At 36.8% G+C, this 20,782-nt stretch overlaps 1 protein-coding gene across 4 annotated transcripts in view; it reads right to left on the bottom strand.

Annotated features, from left to right (window-relative positions):
* The window catches only part of LOC127422052 (stAR-related lipid transfer protein 13-like), a 127,435-nt gene that overhangs the window by 40,990 nt on the left and 65,663 nt on the right, over positions 1-20,782 (bottom strand). Inside the window, exon 1 of one of the 4 annotated variants that reach the window (XM_051665393.1) lies at positions 12,504-12,675. The exons of the other annotated variants lie outside the window; for them this stretch is intronic. Within the exon in view, the coding sequence (XP_051521353.1) occupies positions 12,504-12,666 (163 nt within the window). The 5' untranslated portion in view covers positions 12,667-12,675. Of the gene's footprint in view, positions 1-12,503; positions 12,676-20,782 lie in introns of those variants that run through there. 4 annotated transcript variants of the gene reach the window in all.

A 20,782-nucleotide genomic window follows, 5' to 3' on the forward strand; every position in this document is an offset into this window, starting at 1 on the left:
CATCCGCAGTACACACATTTGCGCCTCGCCTCGTCTACCATACGGGAATGTTTCTAAATCTCAACACATCTGAGGAACTCTTGGGGAGAAGAATTTGTTAGGGGAAAACCAGCCAGATTATATCCACTCTGGAATGAAGCCACTTCTAAGAATAAAACATGGGGAGCCTGTTTACTTTATGAGCTTTTTATTAAGTTCTGTGGGAATCATTTGTCCTCTTGACTAATGAGCCCAAATTTTCTCACTGCTTCTTCAGAACCAAATGCCCCTTTTGGTTTTAAACTCACACAGGATATTACAAACTGATGATGTTTTAGATCAATATCCTCATCAATTAGTTACTAAATCCTCTTGTTTAATGAACAAGCCACTGTCATTGCTGAAATACACTGGGGTTCACCTCCCTACAAAGAATAATTCATCAGTAAGCATGAGGGCTTGATGGGGCATTGTTGCCCTTGCTCCCAGTCTCAAGAGCTTGTACGGAGAAGACCATTTCAAAGAAACGCATATCTGCCACTCATGCATGCCAGCGTCTGCCCATCCTGAGTGGCACTACGCTCTTAGTAAATGGGATATCCATACTGTGAAGAACCTAGAGAAGAAGTGAAGTGCTCTTCTAGCTTTCAACTCGAGTGCTCGGCCTCTCCTCCAATCGAACTTTCAAAAATACACAACAAAAACGTGGAGGTCCACGCATGTTTTTCTCAAAACCTTCACATAATGTTGCTGTGGAAGGGAAGTCCTCAGGCAAACGACCTACTCACCCTCACGTCTAAGAGCGTAAACCAAGTTTTCTATAACCTGATGATATACAACTTCAAAGACCAAGGCCGGCCCTAGCATTTTGGGGGCCCTAAGCAGATTTTCAAAATGGGGCCGCCCTACCTTCAAGTACACCTATCCAAACACACCCAACATCAATAACTAAGCAAGTTTAAATTGTGCAAATAAGCAAGTCTATTTATTCAAAAGCATAAAGCTTAAAAATGCATAACTATCAACTGTAGTTTATCAGCACAGTTGCATCTACTTCAGATGTACAAAAAAACATAATTTTTTAAACAACATTTTTATGTGCAAATGAATATGAAATAATTAAATTACCAAATTACGGTATGGAAGGCTACAGTAGATGATATTTGCACTTGCTGTAAACAGTGGTACATGCTATTTGCACCCTGGTGTATAATAAAACAGTATATAAACTAACAACATCAGTGTATGTAGTATAAGTAATGTGACTGAACTTAACTACATCACTGGCACTGGGAAGAAACACACCTGTTGTGTCACGTAATGGTACCCCGCCACTGCTGTCTTTAAATGCCAAGCGCAGCTTTAGAGCGATCTCTTCAGGTCCAGGTAACAGGTAACCGAGTCGCCGGTATGACCCTCGCTTTCCGCCAGCATGTGAGATGCCGAGTCACTGGGAAAAACTGCCAACCAAGCATTTCAGAGCGGGAAACGTGTGCATGCGCCTGTCACCCACTTCTCTGCACTGCCCAACGTTTAGTGAGCCCCCCGAACATGAGGAAAACACAGCGTATACTTTCAGTGATATCACACTCCCCTTAGACACTTTATTTACACTATTTGTGTTCATTTTTATTTTAAATAAATGACTTTCCGATGACATGTACAGCCACTGTCTGTCTTTGCTTACATGGAACGATAAGGGGATAATAGTGAAATTGGCAAAAGGTGGACATGAACCCGGTTCGCTCATGCAACTAACCAGCTGTCTTACTAATGTCACCACATCAGATCTTAAGCCAAGAAAGGTCATATTCACATTCAGTATTTATCTTTATGTCTTCAGTGCGTATGTAATATTTTGAATAGTTTTGATAGATTCCATAGGACTATTGGTGTGCACATAGCCGGGCTATTTACACTTATTGCAAGTAATTATTTGGCTATACTGAACACGTTGTAGTGGGGCCCCTGGTGATCGCAGGGGCCCTATGCAGCTGCATACAGTATGTCGCTTAATACGCAGGGCCGACAATGTCAATGACAATAAAAACAATACCTGTGTCCAAATATGCATACTTCCCTACTATATATATTATGTCAATTGAGTAGTATGTCCAAATCCGCAGTATTCATAAAACAGCAGGCGAGAAATATTTGGGCAGCTCTTTTCAACTGTAAGTGCTATATATTGTACACCAAGAAAGTGTCTCTTTGTGGTTAAATTGTACTTGTATAACAAAACCAAAGTCAATTATTTGGGTCGCGGGGACAATGCCCACGTTCCTGTATGGAGTATGTCTGGGAATGTAGTCATACTACTCACCTGTATACCTAAATAATGTACATAATTATTAAAGGAATATTATGGGTTCAATACAAGTTAAGCTCAGTCAACTGCATTTATGGTATAATGTTTATTACCACACAAAATTAGTTTTGACATCCATCGTTTTCTTGAAGAAAAAAAAAAAAAGCAAATATTAAGGTTACAGTGAGGCACTTCGTCTGATCAAGAGCCGTTGGCTCGAAACGTCACCTAAGGTGGGAACTATTCATAAAATTGTCTATTTTTGGAACTGGAGACTACTACCCCTGGAGTCGCGAGTTCGAATCCAGGGCGTGCTGAGTGACTCCAGCCAGGTCTCCTAAGCAACCAAATTGGCCTGGTTGCTAGGGAGGGTAGAGTCACATGGGGTAACCTCCTTGTGGTCACGATTAGTGGTTCTCACTCTCGGTGGGGTACATGGTGAGTTGTGCGTGGATGCCATGGAAAATAGCGTGGGCCTCCAAACATGCTACGTCTCTGCGGTAACTCACTCAACAAGCCACGTGATAAGATGCACGGATTGACGGTCTCAGACGCGGAGGCAACTGAGATTCGTCCTCCGCCACCCGGATTGAGGCGAGTCACTACGCCACCACGAGGACTTGGAGTGCATTGGGAATTAGGCATTCCAAATTGGGGAGAAAAGGGGAGATAAAAAAAGAAAAGGAGGGACGAGTCGAAATGATTTAATAACACAAATGCTGTAGATTGACCTTAACTTGAATATTCCTTGCATATTCCTGTAATGACAGAGAAATACATTCTTCGTCAAATGCAGTACATACTCTGACAGTACAGTTAATAACTGTTGGATGTTTGAACTCAAATCACTGATTGCAAATAGTGTTTAAATACAGAAAGTTTGATATCACTTGACATTGGTTCTCATAAATATTTGTTTCACTTATGAGGTAAATGAACATGACATCCAGCATCCCTGCGGGGGAAAAAAAACTGTTTAAACCAGCCTAAGATGGTTACCTGGCCTCCCAGCCTGGCCAACCTTGTTAGGCTGGACTTTTTTGATGGTTTTAGAGGGGTTCCGTGCACTTTTCAGGTTAGGCTTAGATACCAGATGACCAAACAGCTAAACCAGCTAAACATCAGCTTGGCCAGGCCAGCAAACCACTTTAGGCTAGTTTAAGATGGCTTTATCCAGCATGGGTGACTTCAGGAGCATTTAGTCTTAAAACAAATGGAGCCAATGCTTATTAAATATCCTAAACCATTAAAATAGCTAAAAGTATGAAAACAGCATAGCCAGTTATCAAACTCCAAACATTAACGATGAACAGTCAGAGGGGATATGGTCAGTATAAAAACCTGTGATCGCTTGGGATGGGGTCATGTTAATCGATATATATGACGATATATATACAAAATTTTATCTGCTCCAGAGCTTTGTGACCCCTAATGCAAAGATCTAATCGCTGAGCCCTACACCCTGTTGTCAGACCATTACTCTCAGGGAGGTTGGGAGGTGACAGTGATACAACAGTGAGCGCGTTTACATGCACGCACTTACACCGATTATGTTTAATAAGACGACAATGTGCGCAGTCATGTAAACGCAATGAACTGCATTCCTTTATTGGCGTAACGACCATAAACGGCTTATGTATAACCCGGTCGACACGGGTAGATTTTTGCCCATTACGCCAAGTTCGCGTGCCATGTAAACACCTTACCCGATGTTCTTACGGGCTCATCCAATGTGCGCATGTGTTGAGTGCATGCCTCTTCACGGTTTGACATCAAAAGTACAGAATAAAGCTATTATTTCAAATGTCATGTAAACGCAGATTTCTTGCCTTATCAGATAATCAGCTTATTGGTGTGCATGTAAACAGACTCATTGTGGTAATGATCTTTACAGGGAGAGTGGCATTACCATGGCGTAGGAGTTGTTGAGAGCTATGTGGGAGAGGTCGGGTATGACACTGCCCTTTGTCCTTAGTCCTGACCCCTGCACTAAATATTATAAACAAGGGAGATGAGTTATTAGGCTTGTATTTAGGTTATAGTGCAACTTTGTTGAGTTTACTGTTATCTTGGATGACAAATTGTTGCTAAATGCATCTTTTATGTCTGTAAGATGGCTTGGGACCAGATATTTCTGAGCACCAGGTGGTTAATTTTAATACTGCCAACTTGGTCGAAATGACCTCATGAAATGGCTCAGCAGTCTATCTTAATGTAATTAGATGGACTTTTATGACCAAAAGCTGTTCTTGACATTTATATTAGCTATTGGCAATTCAAAATTTTCCAACAAGTTTTATTGTCTGGCTTTCTGTCAATTGAGTCTTTATATGTAAAAATGAATCTTTTTTGGAAATATTTGCAGGTTCAGCCTGGAAAGAATGATCAGGTACTAAGGGTTGCGTTTCGATATTGATCATTGATAATTTTTCAGCGCTATGAACAGTGTTGGGTGTAATCTGATTACAAAGTAATTCGTTACTGTAACCTGATTACCTTTTTTGACAGAAAGTAGTGCTCTGCATTACATTTTTAATTTGTTTAATCGGATTACAATAAAGTTAATTTCAAGCACATTACTTGAGTTACATATTTTCTAAAATAATATTATCTAGCATGAAGACTACATTTAAAACGTGAATTATGTTCATATGTATGTCTATTTGTGTATCTGTGACAGCTGAAGAGTCACTAATGAGTTACTGTAAGGGAGAAACGTGTAGTTCTGAATATTTGACTACTGTTTTAGAAAGTAAAGTTTAGAAAGTTTAAAAGTCAAGTAATTAGTAATATGATTACTTTTCCAATGAAATAACGAGTAGTGTAATCTGATTAAAATTTTAGAGAATTAATTCTTAATTTGTAGAAGATAACTGTTTTCAAGTAACTTAAATTATGAATATCTTATTGATTTTATGCTTTGACAAAATGTGTTTTCTGGGCTAGTTCACCCAAATAAATGAAAATTCTGATGCATTTACTTACCCTCATGTGGTCCTAAACCCAAAAGAAAGGGGGAAAAATGAAGAAAGAAAACCCAGCTTTCTTTCTTTCATGGAACACGAATGGAGATATTAGGCAGAACTGCACTGAAAGAAGATGCAATGAAAGATAATAGTGACTGAGGCTAACATTCTGCCAAACATTTCCTTTTGTGTTCAACAGAAAAATTCATACAGGTTTAGAACAACATGAAGGTGAGTAAATGATTAGATAATTTTAATTTTTGCATGAACTATCCCTTTAAATGTGTGTTTCAGTGTCTGATTTATATGAAAGGGTGTTAATGGGAGTTAACCCATTGGAATATTATGTTGTGTATATGTGTGTAAATCTGTGGACAACCATAGCAGATGTGCAGATTCTGAGTGTCTGGTGTCCAGATGGGCATTAACTGAACGTCACTGACTTAAAGCATCTCCATATTTTAAAGAACACTAAACTATCCAGAACCTTCATTTCAGAGTTACCTCAAATCCCAAAAGGAAAAAACAACGCTTAATGGAGACCAAGGTGCCTATCACCAAGTCTGATAGGCTCTCAATGATAAGAAACAGAGTGAACATTACTAATGGTAACAACCATGCTGTTTATCTAAGTGGAAGGAATCAGAGTTCAACTTCCTCTTTAGAGCTGCCAACATAACGTAAACATATCCAGTGTGATTTATCAAAGGTTTGTTAAAATACTTTCTCCTATCTAATATGTAGAGACAACTATTAGTAAGCCATTCGTAATTTGATTTCCCTAAAAGTGTAAACACAAAACATTGCTCTGTTTGTTTGAGCATCCAGACCGTGTCTCAGTGGGGCCAGACCCTCTTGGTCTCTATGTCAACAAGGCTGAGTGGCTGGAATTTAAGAACGTGTGATGAGCATTTTTCCCGGGCCGCCCTATTAGAGCTTAGGTCAAACTCACCCTCTCCTGTACTACACCAAGGAATGCATCATATAGAATAAGTATTTACAAGCTATGAAAAATCTTTACTATCTACATAAAATGTAGATCTGGCTGTTTCATTGGCTGTCAGTGACTAACATTGATGTAAACAAGAAGTTACAGTAGAGATTAATCGTTTAAAATGTAGGGAATGGACTTACAGTTTGGAATGATTTTTCAATAATTTTTTCCACAAACAAGCAACCCTCACAAAGAAGCGCCAGGCCTGTCTGGCTCTGAAACCACCATAATGGGATAGTTCATCCTAAAATAAAAAAATTCTGTCATCATCTCCTCACCCTCATATTATTCCAAACCTAGGACCATCTTCCATGGAACAAAAAGGGAGAAGTTTTGGAAAATGTTCTCGATGCTCTCTTAAATATAATGATAGTGGATGGTGACCAGGGACTGTCAAGCTCAAAAAAGGACAAAAAAAGCAAAAATGATAACAGTTGTCTAAGCAACTGTATTTTTAAAATATATGATAGCTTTGTGTGAGGAACATGACACAATTTAAGCTGTTATTCACTGAAATCTTGCTCAACAGCAGTGGTCTCCATTCACTTTCATTGTATGGGAAAGAGAGGCTTGGACATTCTGCTATAAATAACTCCTTTTGTGTTCTACAGAAGAAAGTCATACAGATATCAAAAGGCATGAAGGTGAGTAAATGATGACAGAATTTTTGATATCCCTTGTCCTGTGTGTCTCCTGAAATACATACCCTGTGTGATGACAAACCAGACAACACAGATCCCTCTATATGAAAACGCAAAAGGACAAGACCTAACACGCCTTGCTGTTCGCACTCCCCAACACCTTATCACAGCCAATCAAGACCTCAACGTGAGACATACACCTGCACTGAGCCACTAGATTCCAGACAACATCCCCCTTCAAAAAGTTACCAGAACATTCTTTGTCAGATAACGAGAACACTGGGGCAGCATTCCAAGAAAATCATTCAGTTAAATAATGACCACATGAGTGACTTAGCAGGTGGTGTGTGACCTCATACATGAAAAATGGGGAAAAAGCATCCCATAGGAAAAATCACAAATAAGATCTCTTTAATATCTCCTACGCAGCTGAGCGATTAAACGAAGAGCAAATGGAAACGTTTAATGAAGCCTCCTGCTTCTCTGTCTTTTTCTCAGGAGGAAAATCATATCTCACATGTCCCCTTTAGAGTTTCAGAACAGTTCTCAACTCTCCTCGTTTTTCAATCCAAGTTACGAATGTACTTTACGCGAAAAACCGGAATATTGCAAAAACAATGTAATTAAAGCAGCGTTAAATTCAACACCTCTGGGGAAATTGGCACCAAATAGAAATGAGAATGGAAGTGGTCTTTTATTAAATATAATAAGAGTACAGAGACAAAACACTCTGACGAACATGTTTGCTTGCGTTCAGCGACAGATGCCTTAGTCTGGGAAAGAAAGTATGTCAGACAGTTCTAGGAGCTAATAGTATCCAATCATTTCGATGACAGGCTTTAGCATTTCAGAATAACCAGAGCAACATTTGAGATGCTATTCAATGAAATTTATGATATTCTCTGAGCGAATTATGTATTCACATGGCTTGTTGGGGCAAAGTCACATTACTTTTTTGATGCGCATATACACCGAGCACTTTATTTGGAACACCTGTACACTTACTTATTCATGTGGTTATAACAAGCCAATCGTGGCAGCAATGCAATGCAATGCATAAAATCATGCAGATACGGGTCAGGAGCTTCAGTTAATGTTCACATCAACCATCAGAATGGGCAAAAAAACTGATCTTGGTGATTTGACTGTGGCATGATTGTTGGTACCAGATGGGCAGGTTTGAGTATTTCTGTAACTGCTGATCTCCTGGGCGAATTTATTCACTTTTAGTTTTTTCCATTCAGCATTTTTATGTGATTTACCAAAAATTCTAATAAAAATTTGGACACAGAATTCAAGGTATAGATTGGCCTATATATATATATATATATACACACACACACAAATATACACTGGCGCCAAAAGTTTGAAATAATGTACAGATTTTGCTGTTTCAGAAAGAAATTGGTACTTTATTTCATCAAAGTGGCATTCAACTGATCACAAAGTATAGACAGGACATTACTGATGTAAAAAACAGCACCATCACTATTTGAAAAAAGTCATTTTTGATCAAATCTAGACAGGCCCCATTTCCAGCAGCCATCACTCCAACACCTTATCCTTGAGTAATCATGTTAAATTGCTAATTTGGTACTAGAAAATCACTTGCCATTATATCAAACACAGTTGAAAGCTATTTGGTTCGTTAAATGAAGCTTAACATTGTCTTTGTGTTTTTGTTTTTGAGTTGCCTCAGTATGCAATAGACTGGCATGTCTTAAGGTCAATATTAGGTCAAAAATGGCAAAAAAGAAACAGCTTTCTCTAGAAACTCATCAGTCAATCATTGTTTTGAGGAATGAAGGCTATACAATGCTTGAAATTACCAAAAGGTGTACACTACAGTCTAGGGATGCACCGATACCACTTTTTCTCTTCCGATTCCGATATCGGAAATCTCAGTATCGGCCGATACCGATCCCGATCCGATACCAGTGTTGTTTATTTGCATAATCAGTTTAGAATATCTTTATATTATTGTATGGAACTAATTGGGTGTACTCTTTAATATGTAAAGAAACACAAACCTCTAACTACACATTATTTTCAGTATAGCTTATGAAGAAAAACTTTGTTAACTAGTATACTGGATAATGTAACAGCAAAATTAACAGTAATTCCAGTATAAGTCATCAGTAGAAAAGAAGCGTTTTTTTGTTTTGTTTTTTTTTTTGCAAAATGTTTTCAACTTGTATCTGGACTTTAAAGGATTCAGATCTCTTTTTTGTTCAATTTAGTTGTAAGATATCAGCTCACTTTTCATTCACACCGTTATTTTTTGGAACCCATTCAACTTAAATATTATTATAATATGTAAACAAATGATAATAATAATAATAATATGTTATAATAGTAATATATCTCAATCGTGCACCTTTTGTCATGGATCCACCAGTCTCTCTCTCTCTTTCTTCCTCACTGCCATCACAGCGCTCACTCTCCCCTGAGTTCTGATTACACGGACCTGCATATCATTAGTGGCTAATCAAGGACTGCATATATACCTCGCTTTCAAACACACTCTTTGTTCTCATTGATAGTATTTCTGAGATGCCACACCTTTCAACTATGTCAAACATGCCTGTGTCTTCATTATTGCCTGCAAGTATCATAAGACTGTTGTGAGTTATCTGTTCATCATGTCTATACCCTGCCTGGATATTACTCATCTGCTGTTTGCCATTCTGCTCAACTGGATTTACTCACAATGTTTACATCACTGTTTCAATTAACTGTTTCATAAACCCTGCTATGCTAGTTCATAGTATGTGTCTGTTTGTAGGAAATTTCACAGTAGTTTAATTTGCTTCTTATTCAAATTCTGGTAAAATGCACCTCCAGTGCCATTCTAAATGCATATAAGTGAACTGAACTATTGAGCATCTACATCTGAGATGTTGTTCGTGAGTAGCGCTCAAATATTGTGCACCGTGTGAAGGCTAAAAATAGCCGCGGGTGTGTGTGTAAACAGAGCAGCGCCATTCACTGACGCGCTGGAGCTGCGTGTGCATTTTATATATTCACTTATAAAACACAGCCTTTTGTGATTCACAGAGCTACTGCACATCTTCAAGTGGCTATGAATAAAATGCACGAGTCATATGAACTGCTTTAACTGCTTTTTATGTCTTTTTTTTTTTTTTTTTTAGCTTGACAGTAACGTACATGACTAACACACAGTATTGGATTTGGATCGGGCTCATCGGACCGATACCCGATCCGTTTAAAACCGTCAGTATTGGAGCCGATACCGATCCAGGTATCGGATCGGTGCATCCCTACTACAGTCTTCAAAGACAAAGGACAACTGGCTCTAAAAAGGACAGAAAGAGATGTGAAAGGCCCAGATGTACAACTAAACAAGAGGATAAGTACATCAGAGTCTCTAGTTTGAGAAATAGACGTCTCACATGTCCTCAGCTGACAGCTTCATTAAATTCTACCCGCTCAACACCAGTTTCATGTACAACAGTAAAGAGAAGACTCAGGGGTGCAGGCCTTATGGAAAGAATTTCAAAGAAAAAGCCACTTTTGAAAACAGAAAAACAAAAAGAAAAGGTTAGAGTGGGCAAAGAAACACAGACATTGAACAACAGATAATTGGAAAAGAGTGTTATGGATCTGAACTCCATTGAGCTTTTGTGGGATCAGCTAGAAGGTGCGTGAGAAGTGCCCGGCAAGACAGCCACATCTATGGCAAGTGCTACAAGAAGCGTGGGGTGAAATGTCACCTGAGTATCTGGACAAACTGACAGCTAGAATGCCAAGGATCTGCAAAGCTGTCATTGCTGCATGTGGAGGGTTTTTTGATGAGAAATCTTTGAAGTAGTTTAAGAAGTTCTGAATTTTTTTTTTTCAAATTGTAATAGTAATTTTTCACGTTATTAATGTCCTGACTATACATTGTGATCAGTTGAATGCCACTTTGGTGAATAAAAGTACCAATTTCTTTCCATAAGAGCAAAATCTGTACATTATTCCAAACTTCGCAGCTTTTGCTGTTCAATAATCTCACTAGGACATGACGTGATTTAAATCTGTGCACTGAATGTTTACGTAATGATATTCGTACGTCAGATGGTATCGGTTTTTGGTGTCGGAGCATTTTTACGAGTACGCGTACAAGTATATGAGCACGGTATTGGACCCGATTCCGATACCAGTATCGGTGCATCCCTAGTTCGACTCATAATAGCATACTGTATCCAATTCCAAGCATTATAGTGGGTAAACAACTTCGCCAAACGGATAACAGATAAATATCCATCCAGACTGCAGCGATGCTGTCCTGAATTATGTGACAGTGACTGACTGAACTGAACAGCACCCCCAGCCAGAACACGTGACAGTAGGTACTTCTTTCCTGTGTTTACGGACATGACATCATGACGCAAAGAGGAACGACATAAGCCAGCGATTTCGCACCAACTCCAACCCGACAGCTCAAAATACAAATTATTTTTATAGGCTTACTGCAATTAATTGGGGTAAGGTAAGGACATTTTTTTGAACACTGATTTACTTAATCAATAATGACAATTTATTAATTTTTAACCAAACAAATAGTGCAGCTTTAACAATTACTTTTGTTTTTCCTGTGAGCAACTGAAATAGATTTTGTTAAGTGTAGTCTAAAAAATCTGCAATAATTATAATTTTAAAAAATACATTTTTCAGGTTAATTTTACCCAATATTTAAAAGTAAACTTTGCCTATATTACAAAGGTAAATTACATTTACAATCTAAGTTATATTAGGTAAACTTTACATGATATTCTTAACCTACTGTATATTGCGTGCTAAAATTGAGAAAAAATGTTCTCAAAGAAAGTGGGTGCAAATTGCTGCCTCATATTTGTGGGGTAAAATCTATAGGTTGTTTTTTATTGTGTGTGTGTGTGTGTGTGTGTGTAAGAGGCTGCAAGGGTCTTAATCTTCTTATAATGTGTGCACCCCCAACACACACCCCCTCAAGTGAGATCTCATACTGATGTGGACAAAGCAAAGGGGAAGGGATAAAATGTCAAATGTCGTTTGCCTAAGTGGCCCACCATTGTCTTCAGCTGAAGTTAACAACAGCCTGAGGTGTGACCTCGACAAATAGAAATTCCTCATCAAACTGACTTTATTTGTTTTTTACCTCGAAATACTGCAGCACGTTATGTAATTAAACCATAGAGAGTTATGAGTCAAACGAAAGTTCAAAGGTCAAGTTAGTGGTTGTTACGTGCAAATGAGCTCTGACTAAAGATGAATCAGTCACAGAAATTTCTTTGTGTGTAAAACGTGACGTCTAACACTTTACAACCCATAGTTTGATGAGACTGTTCCAAATGGGTTAATTAAACAAATAATATTCATTAAAGAAAAGTCATATATATATATATATATATATATAGCAAAACAGTCCAAAAGATAGAGTAATGTGGGTCAAATTACAACAAAAATTGTGGAGGTCAATACACTTTCAACATCAGACTTCAAACATGATTTAAGTTAACAGACACAATGTAAACAACTCAAAATCACACCCACAAGCACATTGACTTTGACTCATAAAAATGACTTATATAACTCCACTGATAAAGCTATGCTGTTCCACCTGGTCATACCTGCCGCTATCCTCTTAAGCAACTGCTGTCGGGCAATTATCCTGCCCAGTCTGTACCCTGAGCGTCTTCTGTGATGGTCCATCCTCAGGTAGATATCTTGGGTCTCTGGGGTCATATTGCCCAGGCATTCGCTGCTCTCGGTACGCAGTAGCTCTCTGTACATGGTCGTACAACACAAACGCACCTCCCCCACCTCCCTCCCCAAAAACAAATACCAAAAACAGTAACACAACTGTCTGTCCACCAACTACCCAGCCCATGTGAGATGTGAAGATCCCAGAGCTTCAAAACTCAGGAGGAGAGCCAGAATCTAGCCCCACCCCATTTTTCAGTCACATGACTAGAGGCGAGCCAATGAGAAGTGAAAACTGAGGGGACAGTCCTCGAGGCTAAGCTGAATTCAAGGTCTGTGTGAGAGCAGCTCGATTCAGGAGGGAAATATAAATACCAGAGGAATGCTTATGAACTGAGAGAGTGGAGTAAGGGAGGAGAGCAGGGGCCGTGGGTAAAAGAAAAACAGAGTGGATATAAGAACCACCCAGACCCAAAAAAAACAAGCCTGCCACTGTGAAGCCCCACTCAGGTGCCAAGTTTGCTCAGGAAGAGTTTGTTAGCTAGGGAAAAGAGAGAGGGAGAGGGGTAGAAAGAGAAGAGGAAGGGCAGGCCTATATTTTTGTCAGGTATTAGTGTTATGTTATATAGAAAATTAAGGATCAGTGACGTGATACTCATTTTTTGGTGAAGATCTATTAAGTTATTAAAAACAAATGAAAAATACAATTCACACACACAATTACTTGAATACACCTCTACACCTCTAGTATACGGAACATGTTTTCAATTTCTTTTTTTTTTTCTTTTTTTTTTTTTCTGAGGTTTAAAAGTACAAAATGTTGAAGTGTAACCATCTCATTAAAGGCTGAAAAAAAAAGAACAATTGTTGGCTTAAGTAGTTTGGAATAATCTTTTGTTATTATTTCTTAAAAATGATAAACAGTTAAACAATTTTGTAATAAAAATTGTATTAATATTTTAAACATGTTTGTTCACCTTATCAAAGTCAGTTGGTGTAATTTTGTTGTCATGTGACAAAAAAAAAAAAAAAAAAAAAAAATTGACCCCTCTAGACCATCATGACTATGTGCAAGTTTTTTGTTTTTTTTTTTTACCGGATATTTGTATTTTTTTATTATTTTTTTATTAAAAAGCACAATTTAAGGTGAAATGGAGTAACCATAAGAAAACTTGATATTACTTAAAAAAAAATGTATATATATATACTTGTAAAAGTATTGTTCACCTTGAAAAATCTTTTTTAAATATATTTTTTTAAATGAAAGATTAAGTTGTGTACACTCACGTGAATTCACTGTGCCAGAAAAAAATATAGTCATAACTTTTTTCTTTTCTTTTCTTTTTTTTTTTTTTTGCTTTTTTGTAGAATATGCTATAAATGTTTTTCAGTAACACATGAAACCAACATGGATACAACGATTACATTCCTAAGAACTTGAGATGTGTTTTAAACTAGATTTTTTAAAAGATTTCTGATTCTTAGAATCTCAGTCAACCTTATTTGTCGATGACCCTCAAACTCAGTGGTTGACCAATATGGGTTTTTCAAAGGCTAATGCCATTAATGATAACTTCAGAGTGATATATCCATATTATTTATATACTGTATATACTGCATGTGTGTGTGTGTGTGTGACATAGGCTAATCCAATATAATTAATTTCGCAATTTCGCTAAAATCTGTGATGTCATATAATTACACAATATACGCTGAAATAAAACGAACATTTTAATTTGTACACAATTTACTCCGAATTCAGCAAAAAATATTTGAAAACACTCACAAAGTAATGAAAAAAATTTAAATTGTACATTATCCATTGACTAGGTGATGGTAGATTTTGGCACTGACAGAAGCAGGGCCAGCCCGTTCTACAGGCGATACAGGCGGCCACCTAGGGCCCCGACGTGCCAGAGGGGGCCACGTTAACATGTGCAAAGTAAATTAAAAAGTTATAAGATTAAGAAACATTGATGACTTTTATTTTGAAATTCTCTGCAGTTTAATGGTTCCTATCATGCACACACTCAGTCAAACGTGCAACGCACATGGACCTCATCATTTAACATAAAAATCACAATGACGGTGAAAACTAAAAGCATCATATTACGTATAAAATGAACTCTGAATAATCACAAAAAGACAAATAACTGAAAGTTACAACAAATAAATAACAGCAGTATATCTAAATCGGCAAGAAGTAAAGCTAAGCAGAACACACTAATTTGAATAATTTATTCATAACACAAAGCATTGCTGAACTAGAGCACGGCTTCTTTTCACAGTAATATTAGACAGGAAGGAATTCAGACACTCCCGATATAAAGATGCAAAACTCACACAGAGTGAAAATTAGGGATGCACCGACACCACTTTTTCTCTTCTGATCCGATTCCGATATCTGAAATCTCAGTATCGGCCGATACCAATCCGATATCAGTGTTGTTTTATACATAATCAGTTTAAAATATCTATACCTCACTGAGTGATGCTAATTATATGTAAAGAAACACAAACCTCTAACTACACATTATTTCAATATAAATGTATAAACTATTAAGAAAAACTTTATTGTTAACTAGTCTACCGGATAATGCTGCAGCAAAATTAACAGTAATTCCAGAAATTCTAGAAGTGTTCAGTAGAAAAGAAGGCAGCTTTTTATTTATTTTTTTGTTGCAAAAAACATTCAACATCAACTAGTATCTGGACTTTAAAGGATTCAGATCTCTTTTTTTGTTCAATTTAGTTGTAAGATATCAGCTCACTTTTCATTCACAGTTATTTTTTGGAACCCATTCAACTTATATATTGTTATAATTAATAAACAAATAATAATAAAAAAATAATAATAATAATACATTATTATTATTATTGACTTTTAGAATTTTAAATACAACAGTAATATATTTCAATCGTGCACCTTTAACTTTAAAACCCTCAGGCTTTTATTTTGACATTCTGAACTCTCCAGGAAGTCCTGTATGTGTCTGTTTGTAGGCAAGTTCACAGTTGTTTAATTCGCTTCTTATTCAATTTCTGGTAAAATGCACCTCCGGTGCCATTCTAAATGCATATTATAAGTGAACCGAACTATTGAGCATCTACATCTGAGATGATGTTCGTGAGTAGCGCTCAAAATAAAAATAGCCGCGAGTGTGTGTAAACAGAGCAGCGCCATTCAATAACGTGCTGCACATGCATATTATATATTTACTTATTAAACACAACCTTATGTGATTCATTTTATTTGAATAAAATGCACGAGTCATATGAACTACTTTAATTTAATGTGCTACATAAAACAACATAGGACAAACACAGAACCACATGAGACTACACAGACTGAATAAGATCTACACATTCCTACATAAAGTGCACGTGCAAACGTAATTACTAAATTACTAAAAAGGAAACAGGACAATAGGCACAGTAAGAGACAGTGAGAGACAGTGCAGCGCCGACCAGTACACATTTCTAATCTGAGTAGTGCAAAGTGATCTTATTATTAAGATTACATGAATATTAATGCATCTCATAAGCTTCGAAGTGGAAAAAAAAAAATTTATATGAGGGAATAGTTGCATGGCACCGGAACTATTTTTTCTTTCGCTCATCTTGACATGCAGAAATGCTAAAATACACTAGCAGTCACAGACAGCGCTCACCCTTTCAGTCACAATGCTTGTTCAAAAGAGGGAGCAGTGCTTTCCTGAGGTAATGACAGATAAATAGCATCTGGAGTTATTCACACTAAGTGAATGGGCTTGTTTGACAATTTTTACAGGTTTATTTAAATTCAGAGTTGTTAAAACATTGATAATGATCTGTAATCCTCATTAACAAATGATACCCTTATGAAAACGTACCATGGATTTAATGTAGTAATATTGTATTAACCATGACTAGTAACCACGACTGTAGTAACCATGTCTTTTTTTTTTTTCTTTTTGGCAGTAACGAAGGTATCGATACAATTAACCATGGTTTTACAACAGCATTACTGTAGTATCCATACGGTAACTTGGTTTTAGTAATAGTAACCATATAATAATATCTATGGTTAAGTTTTAAGGTTTTATATGTGGCTTCTACTAACTCATTTTTAAAGGGTAAACAAAGCAGCCTAATAATGTTTTGTTTAGGCCCATAAATATATATAAAAAAAAATTGTAATAATAAAGTTACTAATTTTATCCAAAGAATTCGTAAAAATTCATATTAATATTGGCTATATTGGCCTAAAAGTACTTGGTATCAGATCGAAAAGAAAATAATTGGTATCGCCCATCCCTAAAAATTCTGATCGCGATTGGTTCTCTTATACACCAATTAGATCAAATAAAGGTCAATGGAGACTTCTGCTTGTAAGACACTCACAGTTAAACTAAAGCATGCAATACATCAGAATTTGTATGTGAATGAAAAAAATGCAAATATGAAAAAGTTCAAACTAAACCAAAAACTATAATGAATGGAAGGTTTGCAACTGTGGCTATTCCATTGCTGCATGGAACAACCAGAGTCTTCAATTAAAAATAGACTCCACATCTCTGCAAACAGTTCCACCCTCTATGGGCCAAAGTCAGTTACTCTTAAAGTCCTAGTGAATAGCATATATTTACTGTTAGCATGTGTTATGTCTCTCTCTCTGTGTGTCTATGTGTGAGCAAGCACATAAACAAATGAATTAGGTATGAATGGGCACATCACCAAGTTAAACACAAACTGTGCCCCCTCCCCAACTGGCACACACTAACCATGTACAAAGACCACAATTTAAACAGCGCCTGCAATCCCGCTGCTATTATTACATAAATTACCCCAATCCCTCAACCCGACGCCCCTCACCACAGGAGAGGTACGTGTTTTCTACTCCATAGCTGTTTTTAGATGTTAGAGTGGTCTGTGTAGGTTGAGTGGCTTTTGGCTGCATTGAAAATTCTATCATATGTTGACTCAGAGTTTGAGCATATAAACAAGGTACAGTACGTGCACTGTTAAGTACAGGTGTAACTTCCTGAGCAGGTTTGTGAGTGACAGACCAACCCTAATAGTGTGATTTGTTTTAAAGGTCCACACAGTGCTTTTAAAGAGTGGGTAAACTACACTTTATGTTGTAATTTTCATATAGATGTCCTTACACCTTATGTATATTATACAATAATAGTGATTCATACTATACATACTGCTTCACTGTGTGTTAGCATTTACAACAGTATGGGTAATTTCATTTGTATCCACAGGTATTCGTACAGTGTACACATTTTTGTACATTTGATTGATACATTTTACATACACAAAATGGTTTATGTTATAGATTTTGTAAGTATGTTAAAGGAATATTTCACCCAAAAATGAAAATTTTCTCATCATTTACTCACCCTCATGCCATCCCAGATGTGTATGACTTTCATTCTTCTGCTGAACAGAAACAATGATTTTTAGAAGAATATTTCAGTTCTCCAGGTCCATACAATGCAAGTGAATGGTGACCAGACCTCCGAAAATCATATGAAGGCAGCATAAAAGTAATCCATAAGACTGGTGGTCAAATCTATGTCTTCAGAAGCAATATAATAAGTGTGGGTGAGAAACATATCAATATTTAAGTCCTTTTTTTTTTTTTTACTATAAACCATATTCACATCCTGAAAGTGAAAGTGGAGATTTATAGTACAAAAGGATTGAAATATTGATCTGTTTCTCACCCAAAGTTATTACATCGCTTCAGAATACATATATTAAACCACTGGAGTCTTATGGATTACTTTTCTGCTGCCTTTATGTGATGTTTGGAGCTTCAAAGTTCTGGCCACCATTCACTTGCATTGTATGGACCCACAGAGCTGAGATATTCCTCTAAAAATCTTCGTTTGTGTTCTGCAAAATAAAAAAAGTCACACATCTGGAATGGCATGAAAGTGAGTAAATGATGAGAGAATTTTTATTTTTGGGTAAAATATTCCTTTAATCTTGTGCATTTTAGTCTCTATCCAAACATACAAATACATATGTGTGCTAAAACCATGCTTTGCATACAAATTCCTATGAATACTAATGAAATCAAATTGGTCTACAACATTGAGTGTGTTTACATGCACACCACTACAAAAATCAACGTATTCAAAAAAAGTCTGAAAACGAAAGAAAAACGCATGAGATTATTCTCTGCTTTTGATGTTAATACAGGCACTTGTGCACATTGGATAAGCCTGTTAGAACAGCAGTAAATGTGTTTACATGCAACACAAATTTGGGGTAATGAGCAAAAACCTACACATGCATAATTTTTTGACCTTACCTGATAAAGGAAAGCCATTTTAGACATGACCTTACAAGTCGTCGGCATATACAGCATAATAAGTGTAAGATTGTGCATGTTAACGTGCTTTTAATAGCAGGTAAAAATAAAGCTACCAGCTTATAGAGCAGCACTTACATTAAGTTTTACTGTATGTTGAATCATTCCAGAACAAAGTGAAAAACATAAAGTAATATAATATGGAAAAAATTTGGCCTCTGTTTTTGGCTACAGTATAAATATAGTGTAACGATTAATTGCTTTTTTTATTGCATTGCGCTTAATGTTTCGTAATCCTTCAAGCCGTGACAGCTTTGCTCTATTTCTTTACCTCATTTTACAGCATAACGAGCCAGACTGTGGTACTGAAAAAAAAAAACATAACCCATTACATCATTATATACATTATTTCATAAACTTGGATGGATACTGTATATAGATTGAAATCTTCACTGGTGGAGCTTTTAAATTAAAATTTGATTAAGTGCTCTGAAATACCCGCTTAATTTAAAAAAATGACAAACTATTCCACAAAGCCATTAAAGTTACAGCTAGTTAGAAAGCAGCATAGACTAATCATATCAGTCTAAGATCAGGTGCTTACTGTAATATAGCAAGGACAAGTCTTCTTAAACATTATGCCTGTCCCTGGCTACAATGTGCCGTATTCCTTCCTAATATTGAATGATACAAATTCTTACTGACTTTCCTCATCAACTGACACACAGATTTTTCTGTACATTAACGCTTCCCCAAAACATTTCTAGATTTATATATGAAATGTGTTGTTTAAAACAGATCAAACGTCATCTTTATTATGAAGAACGGAATGCTTTGCCAGCTTCAGTTCAATTTTCAGAGCCAAACCAGCCTCTGCCAAGTCTCTCATCATCTCTATACTGAAGCCAAAAACAAATGTCTGACAGCTCTCAGAATAAATGTATGCAAACGTGGAGGAGAGAACAGACCATGCTCGTTGCTTGCCAAAGAATGCACATTCCACATGCTCGCTCTCTCTCTTTCTCTAATACATAGTTGCATTAAAGGGACACCTTGGAAACTGTTGCATTAAAGGGATAGTTCATCCAAGAATGAAAATTCTCTCATCATTTACTCACCCTCATGCCATCCCAGATGTGAATGACTTTTTTTCTTCTGCAGAAAACAATCGAAGATTTTTAGAAGAATATTTCAGCTCTATAGGTCCTCACATTGCAAATGAATGGGTACCAAAAATTTGAAGGTCCAAAAAGTACATAAAGGCAGTATAAAAGTAATCCATATGACTCCAGTGGTTAAATCCATGTCTTCAGAAGTGATATGATAGGTATGGGTGAGAAAGAGATCAATATTTAAGTCCTTTTTTTACTATCAATCTCCACTTTCACTTTCACATTCTTCTTCTTTTGTTTTTGGCAATTCACATTTTTCATGCATATCGCCACCTACTGGGCAGGGAGGAGAATTTATAGTAAAAAAGGACTTATATATTGATCTGTTTCTCACCCACACCTATCGTATCGCTTCTGAAGATATTAATTTAACCACTGGAGTTGTATGGAAAATTTGATGGATTTTATGCTGCCTCTATGTGCTTTTTGGAGCTTCCAAATTTAAGTACCATTCACTTGCATTGTGAGGACCTCAAAATCAAATTCCTCATCAGCTCAAAGCTTCAAGACGGCTTCAGTCCTTGTACTTATGTGAAACAGTATTCAATAGTGTATGTCCTTGAAGTGAATGGAGGCATTACTCCATATCAAACCTGCCTCAACATGTTTGAACTCAATGGCAACCGCATAAAGGAAATCTAACTCTCAGATCTTTGAACTGCAATTCAGTGGTAAACACAACAGGGAGCAGTAGTACACAACTGGTGGGTCGGGACCCAAAAATTTG

The sequence above is a fragment of the Myxocyprinus asiaticus genome, chromosome 31 (assembly GCF_019703515.2).
Source record: "Myxocyprinus asiaticus isolate MX2 ecotype Aquarium Trade chromosome 31, UBuf_Myxa_2, whole genome shotgun sequence".
NCBI classification, from domain to species: domain Eukaryota; kingdom Metazoa; phylum Chordata; class Actinopteri; order Cypriniformes; family Catostomidae; genus Myxocyprinus; species Myxocyprinus asiaticus.